Source organism: Cibotium barometz, chromosome 30, assembly GCF_041138505.1.
Source record: "Cibotium barometz isolate CiBa-2024 chromosome 30, ASM4113850v1, whole genome shotgun sequence".
In the NCBI taxonomy this organism is placed as follows: domain Eukaryota; kingdom Viridiplantae; phylum Streptophyta; class Polypodiopsida; order Cyatheales; family Cibotiaceae; genus Cibotium; species Cibotium barometz.
The window spans coordinates 10,529,092-10,545,480 of NC_141075.1; the positions used below are offsets into that span (position 1 = coordinate 10,529,092).

Sequence of the window (16,389 nt, forward strand, 5' to 3'; positions counted from 1 at the left end):
TTCATAGTGACCTATAGCGATTGATAGAAGATGGTGACTACATATAGATTTTACTAACCTAGATTTGTAGATTGCAAATTGTAAAAGCTCTGTAGCTATTCATGGAAGATGGTGACCTATAGCGATTGATAGAAGATGGTGACTACATATAGATTTCACTGAAGTGATAAAGTTTGAAAGAGCCATCCATATATTGAAGCTACCACATTAATATTACTAAGGGGTTAAATTGAAGCACCACATTAATATTACTAAGGTTATATATATATATATATATATATATATAAACTATACTATACTATACACCTTTAAATGTATATGTATGTATATTCCCTATTTGCACTACTCATCTCTACAATTTGAAGCTACAAAGGTGTCTATAGTCTGCTCACAACACATCAGAAGAGAGAACTCGTTCATTTCATGTTCATGCAGCTGAGGGAGCGTCAGTGAGTGTGCTCTGAGCTCAAACTCTACATTGAGTGTTCTCTGAGGTTTGATCAGGAAAATGCAGAGCCTTTTAGCCTTCCCTGGAGCGCAGTGCCCGTCCTTCATCGCGCCCTCTATCAGAGCTACCCCATGCCCCAAAGCCTTGCTCCTGAAGCACAGCAGCTTCTTTGCCTGCAAAAGTAAGTCCTCGGCGCCCACCAAACATGGTCTGAAGAGGAGTTGTACGTTACTCCAGGTATTCTTTTTACCCTTCTTTTTTGCCTGGTTTTCTCTGTGGGGATGTCACCGTGGTGGTTAGCGCCCACCCTTGCCATCATGTGTTCCATTCTCATGGGGCGTCATGTGCCAACGGGTAGATATAACAACATGAATGGGCTTTGAACCCATGCTTTGTAGAGAGGATCTAGGTCTTGAGAGAGAGAGAGAGAGAGAGAGACAACATGAATGGGCTTTGAACCCATGCTTTGTAGAGAAGATCTAGGTCTTGAGAGAGAGAGAGAGGGAGAGAGTAAACCATTGAGAGGCTGAAATTACAAAATTAACCAAAGTACAAACTTATAGAGATAATGGGGAGTAAAACCTAGCTCTAAAAACTGATGATATGGCCTCTCAAATTCCCTGCATGCCTAGAAGAGCACCCTTTGTTGAGGTGCTTGACTGAATTTAGAATTTTAGTATGAAATATACTGGTTGCATATTTATCTTGTTCATAGACCATTGCAAAGTTTAAATCCTAGAAAGTACAATCATACTAGAGATATTTTCAGAGTTTAATATTGTTTTCATCATTTCTTGCTCAGCAAACAACCGGAATGGTATTAAGGCCTTATTTTCTAAAGGAAAGCCATAAAGTCCTTTGTTAGACTGATCATGATTGCCTTTTTTGGCCTGGCTTTGTGAAGAAATGGAGGAAAGCATTAAAATCAAATAATATTTCTGGCAGTGATCATTAATTATAGTGTAAGGTAGCCTTTCTCTAGGTTCTCTCTTGAAAGTGGCTTTGATAATGTTAAAATACAATTCCTTATGCAATTTTAGACTCTACTTCTAAACCTTTTATGATGACCCACTTATTCAAATCATAGTTTATAGTCTCCTACCCTAGTGTATATGCCCCCTTCTCTTCCTGTCCTCAGGCCATTGCACTTGTCTGTATAGTGTCATACCAATACAGACCGGTCTTTTCTGATAGATATTTGACATGGCATTGATTGTGAGGGGGCGTGTTGTAGCTGTTGAAGGATCACCAAGAATTCCTTTTCCCCTTGGCTTTGTGGCAGTCTTTCTCGGCACGTCATCGCCTCTGCTCCTGGCCAGCTGTGAATTTCAATCTCAAGCACTCATTCCCAGAGTTCATTGTTCCCGTTCCAGATTTTCTTCTGTAGGGTCCTCCTTAGGGTTTGTTAACTTGCATGAATGTTTGCATCATCTGTTGCATTATGAGGTTCTGACGTCAGTTACAGGAGTTAGGCATCATCTTCAACAAGAGGCATGACTATGTTTTGATTTTTCTGGATCTATGGCAACACCATCAGCAGCAATGATTTAGTTGAACCAGACACCTTGTTTTGTTTAGATTTCATTTCAAATTCATTGGTCTTCAACAGTTCCAAAGCTTGTTTTTGATGTTCTGCATGCTTATTTGGAGGTTTTAAAGCATTTAGATATTGCCATTCAACCTCTCTATTCGTAATTGTTGTGAGACAGATCTTTTGATTGTAATTTTGCTTAGTGGTGTCCACACATGAGCAGCATATCAGTTTTTAAAGGATATCTATTAGCATTTCATTAATGTATTTTGCAGGATGCAGCTGCTATTGAAGAACCTGTTACATTTCTCACAGAGGAAACAATGGCAATGGTTGATGGCGTGGCTGTGAAAGAAGGTTGCTGCTAGTTACGTTTCCGTTTTTAGTTTTGTGAAGGTAGTAAGGTAAAATGTTTTGTTAGGTGGCAAGCACTTGATGTTAGTCTTTGTAATTTTGGCATGGGGTTTTGTAAAGTATTCTAACTAAGCAGGAGACAATTGATGGTGTTTTGAAGTATACTGTGAGGGCAAAAGGACGAAAGGACCGGATGTACGAGAGATCAGAGCAAAACAACATAGCATGAAATGGGTGAGTGAAAATATGTACAAGAGGCCCTCTGATGTGAGGAGACTCTGAGTAGAAGACCAGTGCAGATGCCAGAAGCAAAGATGACGTCGGAGTTGAAGCACGGTTGATGACGAAGGCTCGTGTCGATGTGAGGCGAAGGCACTCACTCCATGAGGTGGTTGGTGTCAAAGGCTCGTGTTGGTGGATGCAGACACTCTGAGGTGGTAGTGAGCAACGAAAGGTGAAGTGATGCAGACTTTGGTGATAAGGGTGCTGCAGTACCTCGGGCGATGAGGAGCAGAGAGGGCTGCCGTCCCGAGTGGTGCAGGCTCTGGTGACGAGGGTGCTGCAATACCTGAGTGGTGGTGAGGAGCAGAGAGGGCTGCCATCCTCCCGAGTGTGCAGGCTCTGGTGATGAGGGTGCTGCAATACCTAAGTGGTGGTGAAGAGCAGAGAGGGCTGCCGTCCCGAGTGGTGCAAGTGGTGAAGATAAGTAGAGAGGGCTGCCGCCCCGATGATGTGAGATGGCGAGCAGAGAGGGCTGCTGTCCCAAGGTAAACTGTAGAAGAAAAACGATGATGTATTGTAGCAGAGAGTGGGCTGCTGTCCCAAGATATGTACTGATGAAAAAAACCCTAGGTGTTGTACTGTAGCAGGGAGTGGGCTGCTGTCCCAAGGTGTGTGTCGTGGTATCTAGTCCATACTATGCATAATGGAGTTGATAGTTATATAGTCTTGTGGGTTGACTACCATGAGTATATAACATGCACGTACCTAAAAGGTGAATTTGGGCATGTTCCTGGATTCATCTAGGTATATATACATATATATAAAACGCTGGTGTGCTTTATGTAGTAGAGAGGGCTGCTGTCCCATGAGTTGAGGAAAAATCTGATGTGCTTTATGTAGCAGAGAGGGCTGCTGTCCCATGAGCTGAGGTAAAACGCTGATGTGCTCTATGTAGCAGAGAGGGCTGCTGTGTCCCTTGAGCTGAGGTAAAATGCTGATGTGCTGGATCTGACAGGTGAAGATGATGAAGCAGATGTAGTGCAGGCGCCGGTAGCAACAGCAGCAGCAGCAGCAGATGATGATGTGGTACCGGATGTGGTAACTGAAGTGGTACCAGTGCTGAATGATAAAGCTAATCTATATATATGGTGGTGTGCTGCTGGTTGGCCCAGTAAAGGGGCAGTCGGCCAGCAGCACAAGACATAAACACCAAAAATAATAAAATAAAATCCAGAAAATTCCCCTTTTTAGGGCTGGATAAAATGCCATTTTCACACATATACTAGATACCGCATTTATTGCATCTTGATCATTTTTTATAGTTTCTTATAGGGACATTGACACATACTTTTTTGATTTTGATAACTGTTGCGGATTTAACACACGCAGGCTGCTTTCGACAGGCAGCCCTACACCATGGGCAGGCGGTTTTACCCCAATAAAGTGTAGATTTTGACTACAAAACTTCAAAAGCACCTGTACTTGAAATGCCCCACAACAGGCATGATGTCGGGTGTCAAAAATCAGGGGGGCGCATGTGCACCCACAAATTATGTGTACGTACATACGTGTGCATGCACTTACATACGTGCATGGCATGTACATCCATGTACTTCCGGACGTGCATGCACACACTTATTCAGATACATACGTGTTATATACACATACACCTACCTACAGACACACACACATTTATACTTTTTTAGATATGTAGATAAACATATGTAAGTAAATAAATGCACGTGCGCGCGCGTGCACACACACACACACACACACGTATCTGTGCTCTCGCACTCATGCATGTACTGTATCTATGCTGTGTGCATATGTGTATACATACTACGCACATACCTCACACATACAAAAGAAAATGCAAATATGCCATCGAATCACTTACACTGACTCATATTTGCATACAAAAGAAATGCAAATATGCCATCGAATCGCCTCTCATGTGAACTGCATAGGACTGCATTCATGAGCTCGTGAAGTTGGTTTGAATTGCTTTTGATCAAGTTTTTAAATGAAATCAGGTCCAAACGTAAAGGTGAAGTTTGTTCTGGAAAAGGAATGCCGCTTTGGAGAAAGATTCAATGTCGTAGGCAATGATCCTTTATTTGGCAACTGGGATGTTGAAGCAGCAATACCCATGGAATGGGCAGATGGCCACATCTGGACTGTCGAAATGGTAATGAACCTTCACGTCTCTTGTAGCTTCTTTGAGGGGTTCTTCACATTGTGTTTGTAGAGTATCTTGTGTTCAGTATGCTTCACGGCTCATGTGACATTATTATATGCCAAAATGCATGTTTATGCCAATCTCTCGAGTATGCTTAACAACTTCTGTGGCATTTTTATACTAGGATGTGCCGGTGGAAAAGCAGGTTGAGTTCAAGTTTGTGCTGACTGGGCAAGATGGAGACATTGAATGGCAGCCAGGATCTAACCGAATGTTCAAAACAGTCGAAGGTGTCTCACCTTTGGTTGTTGCAGAGCCATGGGGGTCTCTGGATGAAGCTTCCGTAGTGGAGGTGCCTGAGGAGTTAAGTGGCCCAGATGCGACTGCTTCGAATACAGTCGGGCTCTTAGTTCCAGCCGACATTTTAGTCGCGGAAGACGCTGCAAAGGAGGAAGTTGTAGAGACACTTGCAGAGTCAAAGGAGGAAGTTGTAGAGACACTTGCAGAGTCTAAAGTTGCAGAGACACTTGCAGAGTCTAAAGTTGCCGAAACAAATGGGCAACCAAAACCTTCAGACTCCGAATCCAAAACGTTCTTGGAGGTTCCTTCAGCTGGGATAGCTGTAGCCCCAGTTGCTGTGGAGGCTGCACTAGGGCTTAATGATGCTGTGTGAGAGCGAAAGGTGGGAGGGCATTCGTCTGCCTGCACACATAGAAGTGCAAAAAATGTAGACGTATTGTATGTAGAACTTTGTAGATCATGTATAGCTCACTTTGCAATGACTCCTTATCAGGTGTTTGTATGCAGTTTTGAATCCTGAGGTGGATGTATCTTGATACCTCAGCTTGCACCTACTCTTTGATGGTATGACTTGAGTAGGGGTACTATAGCACATGGTCTATATTATATGTACAGCACTTGTGGTTTGCAGCTTTGTGTAAAGTTTAAACAGGCTTTGATGCTATGACTTGAGTAGGGGTGCTATAGCACATAGCCTATATTATATGTACAGCACTTGTGGTTTGCTGCTTTATATAAACAGGCTTTGAAGAAGAGAAGGTGGCACATATGTCTTTGCAGCAGTGGTACATCTTTTGCATCTAAACACCCCTACATTATCCTTCTTTCTCTCTTTAAACTGAGCTCTTGTAATAGGAGTCTCTTAATTCAGAGGACCTTTCAACCATTAATGCTTGGAATGGAGGGAAAGCGGGACATTGGGTCAAAGCTAACAAGATGTTAAGTGAAACCAAAAGACTCTACACATAAATATAGAATTTTCCTCCTAGAAAGAAAAATCCCTCAAATGGTTCCTTTTTCTGTCTGCTACTACTACTGTAGAGCAATGGGCCATCAAAAAAAATGGATGCCCACTCTTCGTAAAACATCAGCAAGGGCTTCAGGGACAATTGGGGGCTGAACGACCTAAAGATTTGCGATCTGGATCGGAGACGATCCAAACATGAATGATCCGATCTAAAAGTTTGGATGATCTGAATGTGATGAGACTATCTGATGATGGAGATCTCAACGATAGATCCAAGGTTTTGAGATCAATGATCAGAAGTACTGGCGACCTGGTTTCTTTACGATCGACGATAAAAATTAGAGAATGGGGACTGGCAAGATCCAAGGTTTGCTTGTGTGCTTAGTTCTAGCTTTTCACTTTTAGGTCCTTGTTTGTGATAGAGTTGGTGAGGGTTATGGTTGTGGTTACTTTGATGAGGCTTTGGGATCTATGAATACTTGGTTGTATCCAAAAAAATCCATCCAAGAAGCTATAAGATTGTTTCATGGCTACCCTTTCAAGCACATGTTCAGTATAAGGCAATGGGTAGTGATCTCTCACAGTAACATTTACCTTTTTCAAGTTCATGCATACGCGAATCTTGCTATTTATTTTTGGTATTATAGCCCACAAGTGAAACCCAAGCCAATCTGTATCATACATCAAACGTGAAAAAATAAGTATATCGACTTGTTCCTTAACTTCTTCCTTGATAGTCTTGGAATAGGTTTCATTGTAATAGTTGTGGTCTTCTTGGACCACCCACTAGCGGAATCGCATATCATGCAACAGAATTCTAGAGGGACTCCCTTGATGTTTGAGTATCTCTAAGAGAATACATCTTTTTGAGTAACTTTGATGTCTAAGTAGCTCCCTTCATATCTGAGTAGCTCCAAGATTATACATCTTTTTGTACTCTTTGAGTAATGTTGTCTCCTTTTCAGGGCTTGAGTCAATAATAGATATCCAAAACTTCTTGGGATCTTTCCACGGTAGTGCTAAGTCAATTTGTTTGGCATCTTTTTGGTTCATCATAAGATACCCTCATTTCTTTTAGTTTTTCTCTTTCTGGTTTATCATAAATACTCTTGTTTCTTTTGGTTTTTCTCTTTTGGGTATTGGTGTGCACACCTTTATATTCTCAATCTTGTAGTTCTAGTAATGTGAGGGGACCTATCTCCATTCTTCTTCTAGGTCATTGTCATTAGAGCTCGCTTCTTGAGATTATTCCTTGATTAATCCCTCACGTATAGCTTTGTTTCATCTAACTTGGAAGTCTTTTTGGAGTAGACTAAGGGTGAATCTATGGAATTCTCCTTTGCTAAAGTTTTAACAATCTTAGGATCTATTTTCAAAACATCATGACGTGGTTCCTTCATTAGATCCTTTCAGTTGGAACATAACTCCATTATAACCCTCAAGGCTTTCAATATAGTGTAAATAATGCTCTTCATTCTTGAGGCTAGGTGTGAGTCTATCCTTCTGACATGCATCAGTCTTTTTGGCTTCCTCAAAGAAGTTTCTCTACTTTCAAGGAATTCTCTAAGGAGTGCCAAGTGTTCTTATGACATCTCTTCATCATCATCATCTACCAATCCTGAGGTATAGCTTGGCTCAAAGCTTTCACTAAAGCCTTTGAGTGGTATAACATTACATTTATTTTCAATTAGTTTAACTCCTAGTTCTTCGAGTACAATGGACATGGCTCTGACAGAAACAATGCCATTACCATGTTTGCCACATAATTGAGTTTTCATCATTCTAGGACACGTATCTATTACAACCAATAGATGCATCCACTGCCTTTCCTCCTTTTTGGGGTCAGTAAATCAATGACATTTTTCTCATCATGTTCACACCTCTTATAGCTATGCTCATTCACTTGACATAAGTTTAAGCTCTTTTAGTGTGCTATCATATTAATGATATGCATCTTAGTCAAATAACTATAGACCTTCATGGTACTATCCTCCCAGGGGAGGATAGTACCTCTTTTAGTGTGCTATCATATTAATGATATGCATCTTAGTCAAATAACTATAGACCTTCATGGTACTATCCTCCCAGGGGAGGATGTCATCTGTTTCCTAGTCGTGGATTAACTTCTTCACTACTACTGAGTCCTCCACTATCACTAGTGGCAGTCTCATCCCTTGAGGAAGTTGATGATGCATACTCCTCCTCACTATCAACAAGTACATTTTCCTCCTCTAAATGAACTCTTGGAGGAAGAACTCAACTACTTCGTTGGCGTGTAAGTGGCACATTTGGTGATGAAGTGTTTGGATGCTCTCCAACATTTGAAGTAGGAAGTTTTTGTTTAAGAATTGATACTGTACACTTCTGTAAGTAACCTGATTTTGTGAGAGTAAAGTTATAAACTAAAATATCCACATCTGCAAAGTACTAATAGACTAGTGCTTGGAGTGTTTTTTGTTTCTCTTTCGTTTTCCCTTGCCACGAGTCTCGCTTACCATCGCTGGGTTGTACTTCCCTTCAAATCCATTTTTGTGTGTTGTCCTAAACCAATGCATAGTTAGAGAAATAGTTTTATGAGATTCTTCATCTGCATGGATACTTATAACCTTAGCAATCCAAAATGGATGGCCTAAAGCATCCCCATGTGCTAGAGTAGCTACTAAAGTGCCTTCCTGTATGTCTTGTGCATCACCATTCCACATTTCTTGAAGTCGTAACCGCCTTTCCGTGGAGCATCGAGATCTTAAATACGTCTCTTGTGATTCACCATGTAGCAGTTGTTCAATCTTCATAGGTATGGGGCTGTTGTTGTTATCAATGGCCATACAAATGTAGTATTTAAATCCCAATTATCATTATGAAGACACCTCTCAAGTATGTATTCTTGTTCTATGAAAAAGTCATCCCACCATTCTTTTTCTTGATCACTTGTATATTGCTAATTAGGAATTTTCGGACCCAAAAAGGACATCCTAAGGATTCCTAATTTTAAGGGATTAGAGCTTAAAAAGTTGGGCTTAAGGGAGACAAAGGCTATGACGACCCCTATTTTTTACCTTGGCACATCAGCCATACCCCCCTAGTTTCACTTTTTAAAGGGAATATTCTCACTCTCTCTCTCTTACTTTTTGACTTTTCTCATACTTTCTCTCTTACTTTTTGAATTTTTTTTTCTTCACTCTCTACAAATTGAATCTTTCTTGTCAGTTTGAAATCTCCTTTCTCATTAACTCCCACCATATCTCCCTTCCACATCAGCAAAACATTCTTGTATTTAGGTGGGCCCCAAAAGTGAAAATTTTTTATTTTTTATTTTTATTTTTACATTTTGAGGTGGAAAAAACACCACCCAACCAATATGTATGATAAAAATAAAATTTTTCCTCCAAAAAGCTTGTAATTCAAGGGTCACATCAGAAGCCTGTCAGGAGCCAGTACATCCATAACTAACTGTCAGGTCCCCACAACCCCTTAAACATAACTAACTATCAGGAATCACTACATCCATGAGATCCTGAAATTGTGGGGATCCCAAAAATTATTATTTTTTAAATTCTCATAAATGTAATTTATTGGATGAAAAACTCCATGTTAGTATATTTGTATATCAAAAATATCATTTTCTACTTAGAAAAACGTATTTGTGTTAAACCTCCAATAGCAAAGTTTTAACATTCTCTCTCTCTCTCTCTCTCTCTCTCTCTCTCTCTCTCTCTCTTTCTCTCTCTCTCTCTCCCCCTCTGAGGATCTCTCTGCTTTAGCTTCTTCCTCTGCTTAGCTATGGAGCCTTTGCAAGCTTTGTGTGTAGCCCCTCATGAAGCTAGAAAACGGAAGGTTGATTTACACATTCGTATTCCTGAAGAGTAAGGCAGCTCTAAAAAAACCCATCCTACTGATGCACAATCTGTCCAAGCTCGTAGGATAGCTAAGGAGAAAAATGTAGATCTTTGGGTTGATGGGCGTCTCTATCCAATTGACCCTCCATTAAGAGCAAACCCTCCTTTCCGCGATTTATCATATTTTATGCAATTTGTTGGTGAAGGAGAGCTTGGCTTGTTAGGATACTGCAGAAGATTGACTACAAGAAGTAGAGCTTGGCAAACCCATATTCTCTAATCTCAATTGCAATTCAGCCTTTTACAATGTCAAGAAGGACTTAAAACATCATCAGATAAAATGAAAGAGATCCTCGCAGAGAATGTGGAGAAGGATGCAAAGATTCAAAGGCTAGAGGAACTTATCAAACGACTCAAAGCAACGCTAAATGGTGCTCGTGAACACAAAAAGACATTGGCTGGTATAGAATCTCTTGAGTTTAAAGGTGGAGCACGGAAGAAAAGGATTTGCACAACAAAGTAAGTAACATAAACTTTCATTATGCACTCAGTGATTTAAACAAAATAGTCATGATTTGTGTTCTACGAGGAATTTTCTGCAAGAAGTGTGTGGTTCTAACTAAGAGGGATGGAAGGATTTGGTCAAAGCCATTCTAAATACCAAGGATATTCTCTCAATTATTACTGACCCTCATCGTCCTAAAATACGCCAAGCTGTTGTCAGCAATGTGGTGAGTGAGATTACCACCTCCATCGATTCTTCATTAATTCAACATGCTTGTGATGCGGCTGGAATCAGCATGAAACGGTACCAAGCAATCCATCAGGTTGTAAAAAAAGCATTTCTAAGACAAGGAATCACTAGCACTTTATTTCCTACACTCAAGGTGATTCACAATGTCAAGCGTATCAATAATGATGATGTGCAGCGAGCTATAGGATAGTTTTATCACATTGAGGGCACACTAGCATTAGACACAAGGTCGAGTAGAAAGAAAATCAAGACAACAAGTATAAAATTTCACTATGATGTTTACAATAACATCTTTGTTCATATTGAGAGACTACAACAAGCTATGGTGAAGTTCTATGGTCTTTCACCAGAAGGTGAGAACTTGCTACTATTCATGTTTTTCAGTAGAAAATGAAGACGATTATTTTGTTTTGAATATTGTAAATTACCGTTTATTTGTTGTTTTGGGGAGCACACTTTCATTTGTGCTCAAGCTAGATGAGTGCCAAATTGTGAAAGGTCAGAAGCTAGAACATATGAGCATTACTCTCTCATGAATGAGGTCATGATATGTGCATGGGAAAAGACTACCAAACCAAGTTTTAGTGTGCAATCTGAGAAAGAGGTCTGGTGGCTTGGTGCATTCAAGGTACCGAAGGAGACACATGAGGTATTGACATGGATGTTTGAAAGGACTCCCTGGATAACAGATGTAATCAAAAAGCAAATTGATGGTCAACTTTTAGATGTAGAAAACATAGGAAAGTTCAAGGTGGATTGGCATCTTGGGAGAGATTTGAAGACAATTAAATGCATGATGGGTTGTGGTCAAGGCGTGACATCAAGATGGCCTTGTCCACTTTTGCACACTTCATGCATTCATGAGAATCTTCAATTGATTGCTTAAGTGCCATATCGATTATGCATTCACAATGCTCACACAAGAGAGGAAAGTTATAGCCCTTGGTAACTTAGAGCATCTTTTGAATTCTCTGGGCTGTCATGGCGGAAACATGAAAATTGAAGTGAATAAGCAGGCCTCTGGTATGTCATACGAGGTTGCTCAAAAGGTCTCCATGACTGGATCAAAGGCAAGGAGATTTTTGGAGAAGCCAGCAAACATAGAGAATTCAAAGAAGACTTGGGGACTCTGGAGAGACCTGTGTGCAATCACCACAAATGTAGATTATCCAATGCCAGCTCTTGTAAATATGCGCAAACAGCTTTGGATAAATTTTAATAACATGGTTCGCAGCATTATGAATCAAAGTAGCACAACTGCCCAAGAACAAGCATCATTCCAACAACATATCGTAGAATTCACCAAAAGTGTGCTAGGTGCTTGGGGAGAGAGTAAAGTAACACACTATATGGTAAGTTGTACAATAAAAAAATAAACTGGTATTTTAACCTGGACTTTTTCTAATTAAATTCTATTGTCATGTGTACAGCACATTGTTTATGCGCATGGTGCGTATTTCATGAACAAGTATGGATCGCTCGACATGTGGAGTACCCAAGGGATGGAGAAATCACATTATAAAGCAAGAGGGGTTTATTTCAAAAATACAAGACATGGAGGTGGAGCTTCTGCAGGAGGAACACGTACAAACTATCTACAAGAGATGTTTAATTAGTTTTATCGTACAACCTTTGGAAGGGTATTGGTTAGGGAGTGGGCCCAACAATCTAAGCTTGTGCAAGAGGCACGCAAGGCTACAAAAAGTCATGATCGGCTTGAATGGTTGCAGACCAATACTCCCCATAGGCATGGTGCTTGGCGTGCACACGAATGAGGAGACAAGGGAGGCGTTGGGTTGTGCACGCACCAGCATAAATCTAGATGTAATAAGGCTAAGAAAATAAGTTTAGTTAGGTTTTTTTTCCCTAAAAAAAACTATTAATAGTTCCTTCTCTCACTTCATTTTCATTTCACTTTTTTAGAGAGCTTGAGCTCAAGATCTACATAGGCACCCACGTAGTAAGGACACTAGCACATCACCACGTTAGCACAATAGGCATAGTCGTACATGGATATGGCACGCACCAAGAACACCGCACGTGTTACCATGCCTTCACAAAACATAGTGCAAGAGGCACCCAACGACCACATACTCGCGACACCACGAAGAGAGTGACCCCTTGGATTCTAGGACACGCCCAATGGGATCACCAGAGTCCAACCCTCCTCCCACAGCAACACTAACACACACACATGCAGACCCTTATAGTGGGAGCAAGCGTGTGAAGAAGACCCCACAATGCAGCCACCCCGGAGATCAAGACAAAGAGGCCGATGATGAGCAGTTCGACTGGGTTGGTGAAAACATTCCTACATTGCACAGCACCATAGGTGGCAAGACCCTACTACCAGGATAGGGTCCCTTACTTACCTGGGAGGAACTTGATACACAGGTACCACAGCAACAGGAGGAGGAGGATTCAGACTATGAGAGAGACCAAGAGGAGGTTCTTGCAAGTGTGCGCAAGCGTAGAAAGGTCAAGCTCTTCAAGCCAAGGAAGTCCCAACCTCGTCAACGCACTAACACAACACAGAGAGCTCCAAGGAGAAGGATGCGCCAAGGGCATAGGGCTCTACAAGAAATCAAGTGTTATTAGAGGAACATAAGAAGAGCCCCTTTCGCTCGCACACTGAAGGAGATCTAGAGATCTTAGATGTTAACCTTCTTTTTGAAGCAACTCTTTTGTTTCAAACCCCCCTTTGTAACAAGCCTATCTGGCTTTCATTTGTAACCTTCTGATAATTAAAATTTTAAGTTTCTCTTACAATATCTTGGTGTCATCATGTTTGTTTAACATGGAGTGTCTATCACGTGCCAGTTTGTCACCCAAGGCATTAGAAATGCACCTAGAGGACTGAGGAAGCTGTGCCAGAACAGTGCGAATTTGGCCTCTCCAACGGCGATGTAGGCTCAAAATTTGCACTGTTCTCGCACTTCTCCCCTAGCCACTCAGGATCATTTTTGATACATTTATAATGAAGTTGAGCACACTAATTGTGAGAAACAATAGTTTACAAGATAAAAACACCTTTAATCATGTGTAAAAATACAGTGTTTATCATCCAATGTATCAGAATTGCTCCTGGAGGACTGGGGAAGCTATGCCAGAATAGTGCGAATTTAGGCTCTGCAGCGGCGATGCAGGCTCAAAATTCGCACTGTTCTGGCACTGCTCCTAAAAGAGGGTTAGAGTTTGAGAATAGGCTTCCTGAACCTAGAGTAGACTAAAGAGGGATAGAGTTTCTGCAGCAATGGAGAGGGAGCTTCAGAGAGAGAGAGAGAGAGAGAGAGGGAGATTGAGAGGGAGGGAGCTAGAGAAGGAGGGAGAGCTTGAGAGGGATGGAGTTTCTGCAGCAATGGAGAGCTTAGAAAAGGAAGAAAGAGGGAGAGGGAGCTTGAGAAGGAGGGAGAGCTTGAGAGGTATGGAGTTTTTGCAGCAATGGAGAGCTTAGAAGAGGAAGAAAGAGGTTCAAAATAAGCTTTCCAAACCTAGAGTATGTTGGGGGAAAGTTTGAGAGGGAAAACACACTTTTGGGAAAAAAATAATTTTTTTTAATTTTTAGGGTTTTTAATGTGCGTGATTCTAGGTGGGGGGACCTCTAAGTTTGGGCCCAGGAGGTAGGGGAACAATAGTAGTAATTAGGCCCCATTAGCAAACCAAAGCCTAGGCCCCCTAGGGTCATAGAAGTCAAAAATGTGCACCCAGTCCTCTTCCAATTGGTCCATTCCTAATCAAAAGTTAATCCAAGAGAGCCTCTTTGGGTCCAAAAAATTCCTAATTACAATCAACTCCTTCCTCTCAATACACTTTTTTAAAATCCACACCTACATATTACTCCTTTCTCTCCTCATCTCTCCTCATCAATATACTTCTTAAAATCCACACCATGACCAGTCTTTGCTGCCTCCTTTACTTCTTTGAAGCTCTCTAAAGGTGTCATCTTAGCTGCTTTCATTATCGTGTTTGGAATAAACTTGAGGAATGCTAAACCACCTGTAGGCAACCACTCTACATATGTTTGGAATAAACTTGAGGAATGCTAAACCACCTGTAGGCAACCACTCTACATATGTTGAAAATTTCTTACCATAAAGCAAAATTTGCTCACTATTCTCTGATCTCTTTATCAAAAAGGCATGTTGGTAGCTTAAATCATTGAGCTGCTCCAAGCACCTTTTGTTGTCAGCTCTCTTTACATTGACAAAATGTTTGAAATCGAATTTTTCTTTGAGATGAAGTATGACAAGCTTTGGTGTGTAGGCTTGTGCAACAATTTCCATCATAGCAGGCAAAGTAAAAGCATGATGACGTGACAATTTTTGGAGAATGTACTGAACATTTGATCAATGTGATCATGAGTGTGGCCAACTAGTAGAAAATTGACTTTCACCTTTTGAAAAATCCCTTTAGACACAAGCATACTTAGATAGCCAAGAACTATTTTATTTTTGTTCTCCTTTGCTGTGTTGTCAAGTTGCAAGTATAGAATGTTTGGCAGTGGTCCTTTCCATGTAGAAATGACATGATGTATAATAGTGACGGTCAAGTTTGGATCATTTTATGAATGTTTGGATAAGTGAATAAAACTTTTGGGTGGACTTGACCATTGTACACTAAGCACCCAACCAAATGCATATGTAACAATGTATCATTGGTGATGTGCTTGGGTAGCCTTGAGAAGTGCGGCAAACATGATTTTTTCTGATCCATTCCATCAATAACTAACCCTAGGTATTTCTCTGGACTTTTGAAACACTTTCTCCTATGATCCATAAACTTTCTTTCTTTCATTAGCTTGCTCTTCTCTATGAGTTTTTAGAGCAACTTTGATCATATTCTCCTCTTTGGGACTTGATGCTACCTTTCTTCTTGTCTTCAACCTTGCACATGTAGTACACACACCCATTCTGACCTTGCGTGGGATAGTGGCATTAGAGAAGAAGCCTTTCCAAAGCCTTTTAAAATAAGAGTAGCTTGTGAACCTCTCATTCTTTTGAATCATTTCATCTATATACAATGTGAAGACCTCTGTTTGTGTGAAATTATCAGATAAATGAAATTTGCCTGTAGTTGGCATGCACTCTGCATGGTATCTGAAATAACACTACATCCAAGTCAAAGCATTCTGACCTGTTGGACCAATTGATAAAGATGGATCCAATGGTGTTGACCTTCTCCACTTTTCAAATATGCACTTCACTATTTCTAATATTTCCCAAGCTTAAGGCAAGTTTGAAAGCAACCCTATAAACCAAATCACTGCCAAAACTGTACTCAAACTTTTGTTGAAATTTGAGCATAATGATGAGCTAGGGTGGATCATACACTAGAATCAACATGATTAACAAAGTGATTAAGAAATGATTAAGACGTAATTAGTGAATAATTAGTAGATAGATTAATGTAGGCATGGATACTCAAAAACCAGCAAATTCTCATTAGGGCTATGCCTCAATTTATAGTGTTTACATCAAGCATCAAATCCCTTTGATTTCTCCATGATTCACTCCCTGAATATCTCCACCTCTTGCCTGATTCTCTCCACCTCTTCTCTTTTCCCTGATTATCTCCCAGAATATCTCCACACTCCTAAATTCCCTCATGCTACCCATTATTCTCTCCAGTAGATTCTTCTAACCTTTTCACAGGTTCTTTCACAATTACATCTCCTCTTTTACAGCCTCTATCCAAGAGCTTGTTCCCACACACACCCTATTCACTTGTATATTTCAACACCTCCCCTCAAGTGAATACTCCTAGTACACCTAGACCCTATACCAAGTTTGCCTCCCTTT

The 16,389-nt window shown here is 40.7% G+C and overlaps 1 protein-coding gene across 1 annotated transcript; it reads left to right on the plus strand.

Annotated features, from left to right (window-relative positions):
• Window positions 1–299: 299 nt before the first annotated feature.
• On the plus strand, window positions 300–5,787 carry LOC147621142 (uncharacterized). The gene is made up of 4 exons (XM_086823877.1): window positions 300–685; window positions 2,255–2,336; window positions 4,589–4,743; window positions 4,919–5,787. The coding sequence occupies exons 1-4, from the start codon at window positions 509–511 to the stop codon at window positions 5,405–5,407; spliced, it is 903 nt and encodes a 300-aa protein (XP_086680003.1). The 5' UTR covers window positions 300–508; the 3' UTR covers window positions 5,408–5,787.
• Window positions 5,788–16,389: the final 10,602 nt, after the last annotated feature.